This window comes from Lepisosteus platostomus, chromosome 5, assembly GCF_059453375.1.
Source record: "Lepisosteus platostomus isolate fLepPlt1 chromosome 5, fLepPlt1.hap1, whole genome shotgun sequence".
Lineage (NCBI taxonomy): Eukaryota > Metazoa > Chordata > Actinopteri > Semionotiformes > Lepisosteidae > Lepisosteus > Lepisosteus platostomus.
The window spans coordinates 23,742,092-23,758,415 of record NC_142615.1 but is presented as its reverse complement, the minus strand read 5'-3'; the positions used below and the strand labels follow the sequence as shown (position 1 = coordinate 23,758,415).

The following is a 16,324-nucleotide window of genomic DNA, read 5'->3' as shown; positions in this document are numbered from 1 at the left end:
CGAGCGCTGCAAATGGGAGGTAAAAAGACTCCCAAAGAGGAGAAAAGGGTGCCGCCAGTTAGTCCAAATTATTGTGCGACTTTAATGTTATACCGAGATATAAAACCCCAAAGACAAAACTACTAATAAGCTAATAGTGCAGTTACTAAAAAAAAGGTGTTTTGGGGAGAAATTGTAAGAAAGAGGCTTGATTTCACAATTAAAGAACATGTCAGAAGCTGAAACGAGAGCCGTGCGTGAACTAACAGTTTTAATCTAGTAAACCCCTCTGTAGCCTTCCTGAATTTATCTCAGGATTTAAATAAAAGTGAAATAATCTTACAGTGTGCAGTAACTGGGGGACACAGGAGCACAGCTGTCCTGTTTTTAGACTAAAACAGCATAAAGATGTGATATAAAGTTTTCTAACGGGTAACAGGAGGCTACAGGAGAAGGGGTGCAAGGGTTGTGTTTAAAGCAAATATAAGCTGTCACAGTCTGCTTGGGAAAAGATGTACAGTTTCAACTACTGATGTGGGTGGGGGACACCCCAGACCTATTTTAGGCCTAGACTGCAGCATTTTATAAGGATTTACTGCATGAAATAGCATTTATGTAAACTAACTCAATAGAGTTATGTGATATTGTGATTGTTTTACCTAATGAGGGAATCCATAAGGCCGGGCTACTCCAAGTATTGGATCTAAAGAGGAAAAAAAGGAGTATAAAACCAACTACATGATAAAGCCAGGGTGAATGCCTTCTCAGAACGAGCTTGTCTAGTGACGTATTGGTTTAAGGGGGGTAGTGCAGTCTAAAGACAAAATTGCCTTGACCCCTGCAGCAGAAACCGTTTTTGATGTTTTGAGACAAGCTTTCTTGCAGGCACTGGCCCTGGACTGGATTCCCTCAGACTGATCATCTGTATGTAATTTGTCTGTAAGTGAAAGAAATGGGTTGTGAGCCGTTGTGCTGGTGCAGGAGCATGGAGATAGGCATCGTCTGGTGGGTTATTATTATTCAGGACCCCTTGATGCAGTGGCCAAGGGGCCGTGTTTATGTGTTGTGCAGGCTACCTGCCTGGCTGTATAAACTGTGAATAATCTGGTGTAGAACTAGCAGACCGAATGAAAATATTTAATTGAAACTTGTAAATATGCTAAATGGAAAATTGTAGCAATTTATATAGACTATATATATACATTTGGTGTATGCCACAATTTTGGATGGCAGTGAAGGAATAGGGATTTCCCCAACATGGGAGATGGCTCTCCAGGCTTTTCTCAAGGCCCTCTCACCCGAGGAGCTGCGGCGCCACGTGCAGCTGGCCGCGCCAACATCGCTGGAGCAGGCCTTGGCCCTTGCTACACGGGCTGAGGCCGTGTTCGGGGTGACTGGAAGTGCCAGCAGACGCAGTGCGCCCTGCCGGCTGACCGAGACGGCGACGGAGGGATCCAGCGAGGGGGAAGAGGAGCCAGCCCGGGCAACCGCTGCGGGAAGAGGGGACACCGAGCCCGGTTCTGCCGGGCACCCGAACCTTGCACTCCTCGATCGGCGTCGGGAAACGGGAACGGGGCGGCTCAGCGTGGGGAAGGCCGCCCCTCGAACACCTCAACCCCCGCTCCGGAGAGCGATGTTAAGACCGGTGCCCCTCACGCCACCGTGGGGCGAGTCGGCTGTAGCCGGGGCCTGTACCTCCACTGCAAAATTGAGGACCAACCCTGCCTGGCCCTACTCGACACCGGTTCATCGGTAACCCTACTCCGTCCGGGCGTCCTCCCCGACACCGAGGGCACCAACCCCCCAGGGTGGGAGGCCTCCAGCCTGCGGCTAAGGACCGTGACGGGACAGCTCGCTGCAGTCCGGGGGAAACAGGTGCTTGCCTTCCGTCTAGGTGCAGCGACGGTGCGCCACCCCTGCTACCTCGCACCCATCCAGGAGGACTGCATTCTGGGGCTGGACGTACTGCAGCGAGTGGGGGCCAGTTTGGACTTGAGCCGGCAGGAGTTGGTGTGGCAGGGGGAGCGACTGCACCTGGTGGAGGGCAGGCCCGGCGAAGGCCGAGGGACGCGGGCTTGCCGGAGCCGGGAGAAAAAGAGGCAGTGGCTGCGGCGGCGGCAGTCGCCGGGGCAGACCAGGCCTGTGAGCCGAGGAGCGAGCGTGCCAGATCCTGCTCCCGAGTCAGCCGGGGGGCCAGACAAGGCGACGGCGGCGGGGGCCGAAGGTTGCGTGGAAGCGAGGCGCGCCGTTGAGGATCTCTACCAGCGGAGCTGCGAGGGCCTCGATCAAGACCAGCTGCTGCGGCTCCAGGAGCTACTCACCCAGAACAAGGATCTCTTTGCGGCGAGAGATGAGGACTGCACCCGCACTGCCCTGGTCCAACATAAGATCAACACCGGCAACGCTCGGCCCATCCGCATCCCACCGGGACGCATGGTTCACGCCAAGAGGACCGCCGCCGAGGAAAAGATCCGGGAGATGGCCGCAGCGGGGGTGATTGAGCCCTCCGCGAGCCCGTGGTCGGCGCCAGCTGTACTGGTAAAAAAAAAAGACGGCTCGTGGAGGTTCTGCGTCAACTACCGCAAGCTGAACGAGGTCACCCGGAAAGATTCCTACCCCCTGCCGAGGATAGATGACGCCCTAGACTACATCACTGGGTCGACCTGGTTCAGCTCCCTGGACCTCCGCTGCGGCTACTGGCAGGTACCGCTTGCTCCCGATGCTCGCCCGAAGACGGCCTTTTCTATCGGCCAGGGCCTCTGGCAGTTTACTGTCATGCCTTTTGGCCTGTGCCATGCCCCGGCGACGTTCGAGAGGCTGATGGAGAGGGTGCTGGCATCTGTCCCGCGGAACCAGTGTGTGCTGTATCTGGACGATCCGATACTTCATGCCCGGGGCTTAGACCAGGCCTTGACGAACCTCCAGGCGGTGCTGGCCTGCATCCGCCGTGCTGGCCTGAGGCTCAACCCCCGCAAATTCGAGCTCCTGCGGTGGGAGGTGAGCTTCCTGGGACATGTTGTTGGACCGCGAGGGGTGGCTACGGACCCAGGTAAGGTCGCCGCAGTGAGGGACTGGCCGACTCCACGCACCATCACGGAGCTCCGCAGCTTTCTGGGGTTGGCCTCGTACTCGTACTGGGGTTCGTCCGGGACTTTGCCAGCATCGCTGCCCCGCTGCACCGCCTAACCGACAAGGGCCGCCGTTTCTACTGGGACTCGGGCTGTGAGACTGCCTTCGGCCGGTGAAGCTCTGGTGGTGGCCCCCGTGCTGGCCTACCCCGACCCGCGGTTGCTGTATGTTCTCGACACCGACGCGAGTGACTCGGGGGTGGGTGCGGTGTTGGCGCAGGAGGGGCCGGATGGGGAGCGCGTAGTGGCCTACTATAGTCGGGCTTTGACTAGGGCTGAACGGAACTACTGAGTGACCCGTCAAGAGGTTCTGGCGGTGATGGCGGCGGTCCACCACTTCAGGCCGTACCTGTTCGGGACCCGGTTCCGGCTGAGGTCCGACCATGTGTCCCTCACCTGGCTGCTCCATTTTAAGGAGCCGAAGGGGCAGATGGCGCGATGGATAGAGATCCTGCAGGAGTACGACTTCACTGTCGTGCACCGTGCGGGGTCTCGCTCTCTCGCGGCGCCCCTGTGAGGCCGCGGTGCACGGCCAGCCGGGCGTGGGGCACTTCGGCGGTAAAAAACCCTGCAGCGTCTCCGAGGCCATTGCCACAGAGACGTGCAGCGGTACTGCCGAACGTGTGTGGTGTGCGTGGCGCAGAAGGGTCCCCCCGAGCGCTCTCGGGCCCCCCTCCAACAACACCAGGTGGGGGCTCCTATGGAGCGGGTGGGGGTGGAAGTTTTGGGCCCGTTTCGGCGCACCGAGGCCGGGAACCACTACGTCTTGGTGGCCATGGATTATTTTACGAAGTGGCCGGAGGCCTACGCCCTCCCGGACCAGAGTGCCCCCACGGTGGCTGATGCACTGCTGGAGGGGATGTTTGCCAGGCTGGGGGTGCGTGCCAGCGCCTGGGGATCACTAAGACGCGGACCACACCGCTGCATCCCCAGAGCGACGGGTTGGTGGAGCGGTTTAATCGGACGCTCGCCACCCTGGTGTCCCGGCACCAACGGGACTGGGACCGCCACCTCCCCCTTGCGCTCTGGGCGTATAGGACCGCGGTCCAGGAATCCACCGGGTGCACCCCGGCCTCGCTCATGCTGGGCCGGGAAATGCGAACCCCGGTGGACCTGGTCTTTGGCCCGCCGCCCGGAGACGGGTCGGCACCACCGGCTGGACCGGACTACGAGTGGGTCCTGCGGCAGCGGATGCAGCGGGTGCACAGCTTTGCACGGACCCACCTGACACAGGCGGGGGTCCGGCAGAAGCGGTACTACGACCTGCGCTGCAGGGGGCCTGCCTTCCAGCCCGGGGACTCGGTTTGAGTGTACAACCCGCGCCGCCGCAAAGGCCTCAGCCCTAAGATGGCGCCGTCTTGGGAGGGGCCCGCTGAGGTACTCGGGGTGGTGGGCGAGGTCTGCCACCGTGTCCGGTTGCGAACACGGGGGAGAGTGGTGGTCCTTAACTGAGACGGCCTGGCCCCCTACCGGGCCCGGGAGGAGGAGCCATGTGGGGAGCCTCTAGAGGAGCAGCCGGGGCTTGAGCCGGCCGATAGTGGGGCGTCCATGGGTCGCCAGCCATCACCGCGGCGCAGCGGACGCTCACGCAGGGTTCCGCAGCAGTTAGCCGAGTACGAGTACAGCCTGAGGGGGGTGTTCGATGTCGGCGAGACGCCAGACGCTTCAGGTGGGGGCAGTGTAACACCCTCGCCTGGTGGTGGTGAGGAGGAAGCGTCCCTAGGCCCTCGTAGTACCGCTGGGCATGCTGGGAGTGGTAGCCGGGGAGAGTCTGAGGGTCAGCACGATGACCAGCGGCTGACCCTACCTGTGTAAATAATGTCCTAGTATTTCTAGCGTTCTGTGTAGTCTTATAAGAGTATAGTGTGTTGTTAAGTAATTACCACCATAAAGATGTGTACGTGTTCCGTCTCCTCATGTGCGTGTATATTCTGTGTTTGGTTTTGTGTGGTTGTTAACAAATAAAGCTAGCGCTTGGTTTGTTAATCGCGTCTCTACTGGTCTTTTGTTCTGAAAAGAACCTATAAATGCTACAATATATTCATTTATTACTGGTTTCATTCATTGAGCACGGATACAACAGAGGTACAGCCATTCACTATTTGACATGTCTGAACTGGTACAGAACATAGCAATCAGAAAACAGGTGAAACTGTCTTTAGAATTAGCACACAGTACTGAGGCCCCCATGACCAAATAAAGGCTAACCTCGATAATCAGCCTAAATAATGCAGACCACAGCAAAACGACTGACTTTGAAAAGGGAATGAATGTCCGGAAGGAGAAGTGTAACCAGCTTGAGATGCTTCTCGGGACCTCTAACTAAAAGAAACCGGGAACCAGCAGTGGAATCGACTCCTTTCGAACTAGGATCCTATCGCAGCTCGTGGTGTCGTAACTCTTCCGTATCTGATATTGGACCAAGCACATCAGGGGAGAGGGTGAACACAGTCCCCCACTACCAGAAATTATGCAGTCGAGATTCCCACATTTGGGGAATTCGCAGGGGTCAGCACAGCCGGAGTGCAATGGCCGAGCCTCGCTCTGGGTGAACCGATTTCGATTTTTAAGAACTTTTATTTCCTTTTCACAATCAAATACAGGGCATCACAAATGCTTTACATTAATATACATACTTAAAACAGTATATATGATCACATCTTATTACATTTTGACACGGTACCAGTTACATAGCAACAATTTCTTTTTTCTGAAGCAAATCACATTCTTTACTTAAACATGATAATGTTTTTCACAGTTTCTTGAGATATTGACCTATGCTCTCTATTTCCCACAGATTTTCTGCTTCCTCCCTCCTTTCTCTCCACAGATCTCTGAGGTAATAGTTCTCTCGGGTGATGAACAGGGCCAGGCTACCTGCTAAATTGCAGGGCATGTGTCAGAGAGTGGGACATCCAGCTTGGGTCTGACACCCCACACTCTGAACACCTCCCTACCTACCCAGAGCCTGGCACAATAAGTCCAGGTATGCGCTGCAGGTGCTGTTGCAAAGCCTCTCAGCACAGAGGCCAGGAAAATGCACAGCAGCTTCGTAGCAATATCTGGGACAGACTTCCCCCCTGAGGGTAGCGGCCTGTACATTATTTCCCTTCTGAGTCTTTCCTGCTTCCCACCCCATAGAAATTGAAACATCAATCTCCTCAGCACCGCCGCAACACGGTGTCGGATTGGGAAGGTAGAAGCCAGAAAATTCAAGACAGGCAAGAGCTCGGCTTTGATGACCAGCACCTTACCTGTCATGGTGAGGTCTCGGTCCTTCCATTGCATCAGTTTTTTGTTTAAGATTGGCAATTTGTTCTGCCAATTTACTGTTCCCATCTCTTCTCCAAAATACACCCCCAGGACCTTAATTCTCTTCTCTTGCAGCCTGAGGTCATGTCCTTCTTTTGGCTCCCTCCAGTTCTGATAAAAAATCTCACTCTTAGATTTGTTAATTTTTGCAGAGGAAGCCAAAGAGAAACGATCACATCACTGCAGAGCTCTGCTAATTGAGGCATTGTCAGAGAGGAGCAGGGTGACGTCATCCATGTATAGAGATGTCTTTACCTCTCCTCCCCCACTTCCAGGCACTGGTATCCCATTAATGGCCTGATCCTGGCGCAAGGCACAGGCTAAGGGCTCCATAGCCAAAACGAATAACAAGGGGGATAATGGGCAGCCCTGCCTCACCCCTGAACAGACTTCAAAGGGGCGTGATCTATTGCCATTAACCATTACTCTGCTGTTGCTACCTGTGTACAGCAGGTTAATCCACTTTCTCATGATGGGGCCAAACTTCATGTGCTCAAGTACCGATGTTAAGTACTGCCGGTTTAGGCGGTCAAAGGCCTTTTCTAGGTCTACACCTAAAATGCACAGAGGGAGGGAGCGATCCTCTGAATACAGACAGACATCCCTCAACAAGGCCAGGTTGTCGCTCATCAGGCGTCCTGCTATCCCACAAGTCTGTTCTTTCCCCACCAGTGAGGCCACTACATTTTGTAGGAGCAGGAAAAGGGCTTTGGACAGGATCTTAGTGTCCATGCCTAACAGGTTGAAGGGTCTCCAGTTCTTTATGTCATTCTTTGCTCCTTTCTTAAACAAGAGAGAGATAGTGCCTTCTCTTAAGGAGTCAGGCAGCAATTCTGTCTTATAGCTTTCCTCGAATAGGAGCAGTAGCGGATCCTGAAGCAGATCCCAAAAGGTGCAGTAAAATTCTTTAGGGAGCCCGTCAGCACCCGGATTTTTCCCCTTTTGTAAGCTCTCCATAGCCTGTCTCAGCATTTCTACTGTCAAATTCCTCTCAAGTACTTCCCTATCTTCTTCACTCAAAACGTTTTCTAGCTTTGAGGTAAAAAAATGAATTTCTTCATCCTTTACCTCTGTAGAGCTGTACAGTCTTGAGTAGAAGGCCTCGGTGCAGGAGAGGATAGCACTCGGCTCTGTTCTCTCTCTTCCCTCCTCATCAACTACACTTTCCATGACAGACTTGGAGCCTACCACTTTCCTGAAAAAGAAGCGAGTACACTTCTCATTTTCTTCCAAGAACTGCACTCAGCTTCTTAACAGCACTCCTCGACTACTTTCTTTCACTATGCTCCGGATGTCCTTTTTTAAGAGGGTGATATCCTTGAGCACATCGAAGCCACTGTGCAGCATCGTGTAGAGACGCTGCAGCTGCCTCTGTTTCCTGGCTAGCACCCCTCTCCGTCTGGCAGCAGCCTTCCTTCCCTCAGCCATGAAAAAGGCCTTTGTCCTCACCTTCACCTCCTCCCACCACTCTCCTACTGACCCATACAGACACTGCAAGGACAGCCACCGTGATAGTTTCTCCTTGTAGCGGGATACTAATCCCCTCGTTCTCTAGCAGCTTTCTGTTGAGTTTCCAGAGGCCTGGGCCAAAGACAGTCCCGCCCTTGAGTTCCACTCTACACCCTAAAGCCTGATGATCTGAGAAGAAGACAGGCTGAAGAGTGACCCCAACAACTTTCACTCTCTCTGAGACAAAGCAATAGTCAATTCTGGAGCTGCTATTCCTCCCTGACCATGTATATCCTGCTGTTGTGGGATATATACATCTATATGTGTCTGAGAGTTTAAAGTCTTGAACTAAGTTTTGCAGGGCCAGTGAGCTGGAATCCAATTTTATCGGCCTTTTGGCTAAGATCAAGTTCAAGTGGCATTCCCGCAGTTCTTGTCTTTCCAAAGTTCTAGAAGGCGATCGAAGATCCTGAAGAGCGCTTGAGCTGGTATCACCCTAGGTTGAGCCTAGGGGGTTAAGGCCAAGCAGCAGCTGAGCTGGGTGGGATCCGGCAGCAACGTTCTCTCTCTCTGCTCTCTCCTCTCCCCTCTCCCTTTCTCTCTCTCTGCCTCCTTGGCCTTTTGGCTGGGAGTAGGTACTCGTGGCCTGCCCGCGGTGCTTACTTTCTTCCTCGAGACCCGGAAGCACTATCCGCTCCCTCCCTCTCTCTCCTCCTGCTCCTGCACCTAGCTGGGCTTTGCCCACAAGGACAAAGTCCAGGGCTCCCTCGCTGCTCCTTTAGCAGCTAAACCCTCCTCTCCACAGGACCTTGCTCTCTCTCTTTCTCTCCTTTTTTCTTTTTTCTCCTTTCCAGATGGCAGACAAGAAGACACTGATCCGGTTCCACTGGACCAAGAAAACAGAGACGATGCCAACTGCGAAATCCTTTTTCATTACCTTCCTGAGAGGGATCCTGCAGTTGGTGGCCGGAGATCTCTACTGCCTGCAAGACAACAAGGCAGAGAGATACATGGAGGCCTACATAGCCACGGACGCCTCATATGAAAAGGCAACGAAAATGATCAGAGAAAAAGGTAAGCACCCCCGTTTCTCTGATTTCAGGCCGGAGCCTATGAGGAAGACAAACCAGAGGACCATCACAATCCTCACGTACAACCCCTACGTACCAATGGCACTGGTAACAGCGTACCTAGGGAGGTATGTAACCGTGGTGGGCAAACCGACGGAGATCAGGGACAGTTGCGGCGTCTGGTACGGCAAACGCCAGTACCGAGTCCTCCTGAAAGAGGACCTAGAGGGCGTCGACGGTTTCCAGCACCCCCCGGCCCACTTCAACATCAGAGCCGACAGGGGGTAGCTTTACTACCCCAGGATGCCGGATTTCTGCAAGAAGTGCAGACAGTCCGGCCACAAGGAGAACACGTGTGATATCGTCAGATGTCACAACTGTAACAAAGAGGGGCACCTGGCAAAAACCTGCCGGGCAGCCAAAAAGTGCGATGGATGCGGCGCCAAGGGACACCTCCTTCACTAATGCAAGGTAAGCAAACCTTCGTTTGCGCAGGTGATGGAAGCCGACCGGCAGAAACCGGTCTCAAGACAAAGGGAGAGAGGTGAGAACAAAGAACCAGCACCTCCCCCGCAGAGAACCGAAACTGCCGAGGCCACACCCCAAGCCGCACCAGTGCCTCAAGATGGCCGCCAGGACGACGGACAAAATGGCTGACCGGAGGAAGGGCCCTGGATAATTCCCAGCAAGAAGGGAAAGAGGATCCACCTTCGGAAGGACAAAAGAAAAGAGTGGTAAGGGAGAACTGTTTCCTCGTCCTAGAGGAAACGGAACTTTCTTCCCCCGAGGCCCAGGAACAACCGGAGGAGGCAGCCCAGGAAATGGAAACCCTCCCCCCCGAGGCCCAAAGATGACAGGAAGTGACAGCCCAGGAAACGGAACCCCCCTCCCCCGAGTCCCACGGACAACAGGAGGAGGCAGCCCAGGAAGTCGGAACCCCCTACCCTGAGGCCCAGGAACAACAGGAAGAGGCAGCCCAGGCCCAAGGCCCAGGAGCAACTGGAGGTCCCCGAAACTCCTGGAGAAAGGGAAGAAAAAAGCCTTCCCGAAGCAGTGGTGGAGAGAATCCTCAAGGAAGACGAGGATTACTTTGAAGCCGCCCTGGAGCCGGGACTGATGGTAGGGCTGGACCTGTCCAGCATGTTTACTTTTCAGTCCCCAGCGAAACCTGGAGGGAGCCTAGTATATTCCCCCCAGGACCCGAACAAGAGGAGTTACATCTAGGCTAAACAGTGCCCAGATGTAGACTCCCAAGTTTTCCACTGTAAGCACAAAGAGAGGAGGTTCAACTTTCACTTGTTTAATCATGACTGTGAAACTTATCTTTCTAACAACTAACGTGAGAGGGCTAAGAGACCCGGTGAAAAGACGGGGAGTCTTTCATGATCTGGCCTCAAAGTCTTTCTCAGTTTGTTTCTTACAGGAGGTCCACCTGAAGGATGAAAGCGACAAGCTGACATTCACCAGGGAATGGACGAAGGGAGAATCATGCTGGAGCGTAGGAGGGATCCACTCTTCCGGAGTGGGAATCCTCCTCGGAAACCCAGAGATGACACTGGTTTCCTCCTTCTCGGTGGTGCAGGGCCGGATCCTGGTCATAGACATCGACTGGAGGGGGCAGAAGTTGAGAGCAATTAATGTCTATGCTCCGACGGAACCCTCTATCCGGAAGGAAGTGTTTGCTGACCTGGCCAGCTGCTGCACCACCAACAGACAGGTGGTGCTTGGCGGGGACTTCAGCGTCGACCGGGAGAAGGGGAGCGACGCTAGCTCAGCAGAGCTGGAGTCGCTACTCAAGCAGTTCTCCCTGGTAGACGGTTTCAGACGGTGCCGCCCTAACGACGGGAAAAACTCCCGGGGGGTGTGCAGCCGCCTGGACTACATCTTTCTGCACACGACCTGCTCCCTGGAGTCGGCGACGGTGTCCCCGGAGTGGTATTCCGACCATGAGTGCGTGACAGTGGTGGCTAACACCAACCTGCCGGCATTCGGTCGTCGGTACTGGAAGCTGAACCGGGAGATATTGGAGGAAGACGACTTCAGGGCACTGTTCAGTAAAGACTACGCAAGCTGGGTCGGCATGAAGGATGGCTACAGCTCCGTGGTGGAATGGTGGGTGTTCATGAAGGACAGGCCCCGAACGCTGGCGCAGATGTACTGCAGACGGAAGGCGGCCAGGGAGAGGAAGGAAGCTGCGCAACTCCCGAAACAACTAGAGGAGGAGTACAGCTTGGCTAACAGGGGAGGAGCCTTCAATTCAGCCTGGGCATGGGACCTGAAGGAAAGGATCCGCAAGCTGCACACCAAGAAAGCCAAGGCTTTCCTGGTCAAGGCACAAAGGGAGCATTATGAAAATAATAAAACCTGTTCCTCTTATTTCTTCAATCAGGTCCGAGAAGCCCAGAAAAAGAGGGTGATCTACAGCCTGAGACGGGGAGATGGAGAGGAAGTGCTGGACGAGAGTGACAAGGTAGAAGCGACCACCACTTTCTACAAGGAGCTCTTTTCAGAAAAGCAGACAGAGGTGGAGGCAGGTGATGCTTTTCTGGAGGGGCTGAAGGCACAAGTACCAGAGGAGGTGAGGGAGGACTTGGAGGGTCCAATCACGGCCGAGGAGCTGAAGGCTGCGCTCTTGTCCATGGAGAATGGCAAGGTGCCGGGGCCGGATGGACTCCCCAAGGAATTCTACACCTGCTTCTGGGACACCCCGGCGGCAGATCTGGTGGAAGTGGTGCAGGAGATCTTCCGCGGGGGAAACTCGGAAACACCATGAGGAAGGGCGTCATCTCCCTGCTCTTTAAGGGAGGAGATGCCGACGACCTTAAAAACTGGAGGCCGATCACGATGCTCTGCATGGACGTAAAGATCCTGTCCAAGCTTCTGACCACCAGACTGAGAACCGCCCTTCCCCACATCATCCACAGCGACCAGACGTGTGGGGTGGAAGGGCGATCCGTCAGCTGGAACTTCCAGCTGACCAGAGACACCAGCGCCTGGGGCGAGGACCGGAATATGCCCATGACTGGACCAGGAGAAAGCCTTCGACAGAGTGAACCATGGCTATCTGTTTAGGGTGCTGGAACGCTTCGGTTTCGGAGAGTTTCAGCCACTGGATTAATATACTGTACTCTGACATAGGCAGCAGAGTCAACGTGAACGGAAACCTGGGGGATTTCATTCCCCAGGAATCCGGAGTATGACAAGGCTGCCCCCTTTCACCCCTTCTCTATGTTCTTTTCACAGAGCCCCTAGCAGAGGCGGTGAGACGGGACCCTGTCATCAACCGCCTGGAGATACCGGGAGGCGCGGGGGAAACCCTGAAGATCTCCCAGTACGCTGACGACACGACGCTGTTCCTGAGGTCGGACAGGGGGCTAAGAAGGGCCCTGCAGGTCATGGAGCAGTCCTCCAGAGCCTTGGGGTCGAAGCTCAACCGCCGAAAGAGCAAACTGAAGTTCTCCGGGCCCTGAAAGCACAGGAAGACGGAGCCGGAGGGTCTCGAGCTCTGCACGGAGCCTCTCAAAATACTGGGGGTTTCCTTCCAGAGCTAGGACAACGAGACCATCAACTGGACCGAGAGGATCGCCAAGGTGAATGCGATGCTGGGTCTGCGGTGTACCCGCTGCTGGCCAGACTCAGACGAGAGCTGCAAGGGATGATCTTTGGCTTCGTCTGGGGCGGCAAGTACGAGTACATCACGAGAAACTGGATGTGTCAGCCGGTCGAGGAAGGGGGTCGAGATGTCCCACATTTCCCCCTGAAACTCGACTGCATCTTCTACTGCAACCTCTGTCGGGCGCAGCGGGAGCCCATTGGCCACAAGTACGAGTACTTTGTCAGGCTGTGGCTCTCCGTCCCAATGAGGCACTTGGTCCAGTAGTCAAACACTGGGCCCAAGGCAGAAGGCGACCGGAGTTCTACATCCGCGCTGTCAAGTGGAGCAGGAGGTACGAGGCCACGAGACAGCCAGAGCTCTGCACCAACCACAGAGACTTGTACAAAGACTGGGAAAGGACGCAGCCCAAAGAACTTGACAACCAACTGAAGGACCTCAACTGGATGGCTGTACACAAGAGACTGGCTACCAGAAAGGTCCTCTACAGACACTCGATCTCCAGGAATCCGCATTGCCCCCGGGACACGTGTTTTGTCGAGGAGACTCAGGAGCACGTGTTCTGGAGCTGCCTCTTCGCCAAGGTGGTGTGGGGCAGAATGGACAACATTATGCAACTCCTGGGAAAGGATGCAGTGCTCAGTTACCAGTACATTCTGCTGGGGGCTGGCACCCACCGGACTGGACAAGGGGACACAGGACCTGCGGGGGCTGCTGCTGTCCCTCACAAAACAAGGACTGTGGAAGGCGAGGAACACTCTCATCCGGCACAACATAAAGTGGGGGGCGAGGGAGCTGGAGGAGAGGATCCTGGCGGACCTCAGGAAGAGGACGAAGCACCACGTCGCCAAATGGGGTTTCCCCACGGCGAGGGAGCGCTGGAATGGACTTTGGGCCCTATACAGAGATTAAAGGACAATAGCAAGTGGTAGATTTGGAGGGACTCTCTTAATTGTGCAAATCCGCCCCCACTCGCAAAGATTGATAACGGACAATCAATCTCCGTTCCGCCGTTGTTTTTTATTACATGGAGTGTTAATATGTGTGAGATGTTCCTTTTGAGATGTTTTTTTTGCAGAATAAAGTATATTTTGTAGAACACAAAACATCTTATGACAAGGTTTACAAGTTATCTGTTGAACTACATTCTTATAGGTGTGGTCACATTCCAGATCATTTGTTTACGTTTTTTATTTCTGGAGCAACTGTTAGATGAAATGTGCTAATATGTAACCTAACTCCAGTGTGAATAACTAGAAGAGGGGAGCAGCTCCATTCCATACCATGGGAGCTTTGAGATTGGCTGGGCCAGATCTCTCATTTGCATATCTGATTTGGAAATATAACACTAAACCCCTTCTTGCATGGATTTAACTTGCACCCAAGAGTCCCCTTCTGTGTATTGCTACTTATTTTTTTATGATAAGTGGTGATTACCAGTTGACAGGTTTTATTTGTTGAATTATAAATGGTTTTGTATTATCATCCTGAATGGCCTGTACTCAAGGTTTGGTAGGGTATGTGTTTTCATTTCATTTACCAAATTGAATTTTTGCTCTTTTAGTATTTGTCTAGAAGGCTTTCTGAAGTCAGGAACCCCATTTGTTTGGTGAAAAAGGATTCTGTATTAATATTAATATTTCTCATACAACATAAATAGGGTCTTTTATGAATAAAAAGATCTTGCACTTGGAAATCTTGATAAAGCTGTGTGCTTCCATACACTCGAGCAGTTTTGATTCCTAATATTTGACCTTAGGTGCGGGAACGGGTCTTTTTTGCCATTTGATTTCCAATTGATCAGCACAGTATAGAAAATAGACCCATAAAGCAACCTCAGCAGTGACAAATGTCACTGGGTCACTTGGGTTTATACGTCGGGGTCCGGTAGTGAAGCTCCGCTCCTGTTTAGCCTCCGAAGCCGTACAGGGTGCGGCCCTGGCGCTTCAGCACGTACACCACGTCCATGGCGGTGACGGTCTTCCTCTTGGCGTGCTTGGCGTGCTCGGTGTAGGTGACGTTCTCCAGGAACACCTTCAGCACCCCGCGGGTCTCCTCGTAGTTCAGCCTGGAGATCCGCTTCACTCCCCCACGGCGAGCCAGGCGGCGGATGGCGGGTTTGGTGATTCCCTGGATGTTGTCACGGAGAACCTTATGGTGACGCTTAGCGCCTCCTTTCCCGAGTCCCTTTCCGCCTTTGCCTCTTCCAGACATCTTCTAGTTATCAGCTGTGAACACGACACACACTGCTCATCTTTGATGTATAATAGACATCTTTCTTTGATTTCTATTATACATCAAAGAAAGATTTTTATAGGTGTGGAAACTAGTAAATAAAGCCAATGATTTGTTTTAGAAATGTATTATTAAAATATACAATTATTCACACCTTAACAATATGTAGTTCAAATTATACATTATATACAATATTGTATTCAAATGTCTAATCATTATAAAAAACACAACTAGTAAACTTCAGTTACAAATTCTAGTAACATGGCAATATATATATATATATTAATGACAAACACAAACTAATTACATGAACACGCTAATATTTAACTCAAAACCACATTTCGATTCAAATATAAATTTTTAAAATTTACAACTTCTTTATTTATTTGAAAATATTATTAATGTAGCACAAACGCTACTTTCTAATAAAGACAGAAAGAAACTGTTTGTTTTGTGTCTCATGGTGATCCTCCTCTCGAGACTAATGAAATGTTTAATATGATCCCTCGAGAAAAAAAAGGAATCAATTTCCGCCTGGAATGATTGATGCCCCATCAAACATTTTGTAATATCCCTGGAAGTTTATACAGTAGAATCCTGGTTCGTGGCTTAAATTCAAGTTAATGAGACTAAGGAAACGAGTTGGAAACTTGATGTCGAAGTGGGATTTAAATCACCCATTTCACATTTTACTTCATTGGGCAGTATGTTCCAGAAAGCAATGCCTCAGCATCCCTTCGATAGCTCAGTTGGTAGAGCGGAGGACTGTAGTGGAGTCAACAGGGAATCCTTAGGTCGCTGGTTCGATTCCGGCTCGAAGGAAGGTGCTTTTCGTGTAATTTAATCAAAGAGTTAAAAAAGCGAATCAGTTTTATTCAGACATTGATCAAAAGCTCAATAATCGACTAAGCCAAGGCTCCTGTTCCGAATTCAGCCCACGTCTGATTGTCTTTATTTAGCCAAGATCTGATCTTTGAATTAAGGGACTACACTGTCTGTTTTGTAATTCAAAAATACATACAAATGTCAAGTTTTTTGTAGATATAAAGGTGTTCTCTGTTTTCAAAGGATAGTTACTTAATTGGCATAATGATTTGGTATTGATTTTGTATCGTTGTATTATAAAGTTTGTGCTTTCTGTGTTTTTATCGTATTGTGAACTTATTTTTTAAACAAATGCTTACAAAGGCAAACACGGCACACATCTGTTTATACCAGCGGTGAAAAGTACAAGCTACTGCGCACTTCTGGGAGTATAACAGGTTCGATATAAAGTGGCAAAAATATAAAAGGGGAAAATACCCCAGACTGCGTGTAAAGCCCTCGTTGTGACTGTTTTAGATAAAAATGGCGTACTGTGCACGAAATTTTGCAGAAACACAATCTGATATTTTGATAATTATTATTTTGCAGTATGAGGCCCAGGATCCAAATCTTCAGTTCTGATTTTTTTAAGTGATATCTTTCCTTCCTGTCGTGGAAGTCACACGATGTGAGCAATTGTTTTTTTTACGTTGCGATCCAAAGAGCCTCAGACG

The 16,324-nt window shown here is 52.0% G+C and overlaps 1 protein-coding gene and 3 non-coding genes across 4 annotated transcripts; 2 read left to right on the top strand and 2 right to left on the bottom strand.

The window, feature by feature from the left end:
- Positions 1–5,537: 5,537 nt before the first annotated feature.
- LOC148665153 (U1 spliceosomal RNA) lies at positions 5,538–5,708 on the bottom strand. Its single transcript, XR_015938672.1, has one exon. It is a non-coding gene; the product is annotated as a U1 spliceosomal RNA (small nuclear RNA).
- An 8,389-nt stretch (positions 5,709–14,097) lies between these two features.
- LOC148665152 (U7 small nuclear RNA) lies at positions 14,098–14,153 on the top strand. Its single transcript, XR_015939040.1, has one exon. It is a non-coding gene; the product is annotated as a U7 small nuclear RNA (small nuclear RNA).
- A 306-nt stretch (positions 14,154–14,459) lies between these two features.
- On the bottom strand, positions 14,460–15,026 carry LOC148665151 (histone H4-like). Its single transcript, XM_088633079.1, has one exon. The coding sequence runs from the start codon at positions 14,763–14,765 to the stop codon at positions 14,460–14,462; it is 306 nt and encodes a 101-aa protein (XP_088489205.1). The 5' UTR covers positions 14,766–15,026.
- Positions 15,027–15,520: 494 nt separating this feature from the next.
- On the top strand, positions 15,521–15,608 carry trnay-gua (transfer RNA tyrosine (anticodon GUA)). The gene is given in 2 exon segments: positions 15,521–15,557; positions 15,573–15,608. It is a non-coding gene; the product is annotated as a tRNA-Tyr (tRNA).
- The last annotated feature ends 716 nt before the right edge of the window (positions 15,609–16,324 follow it).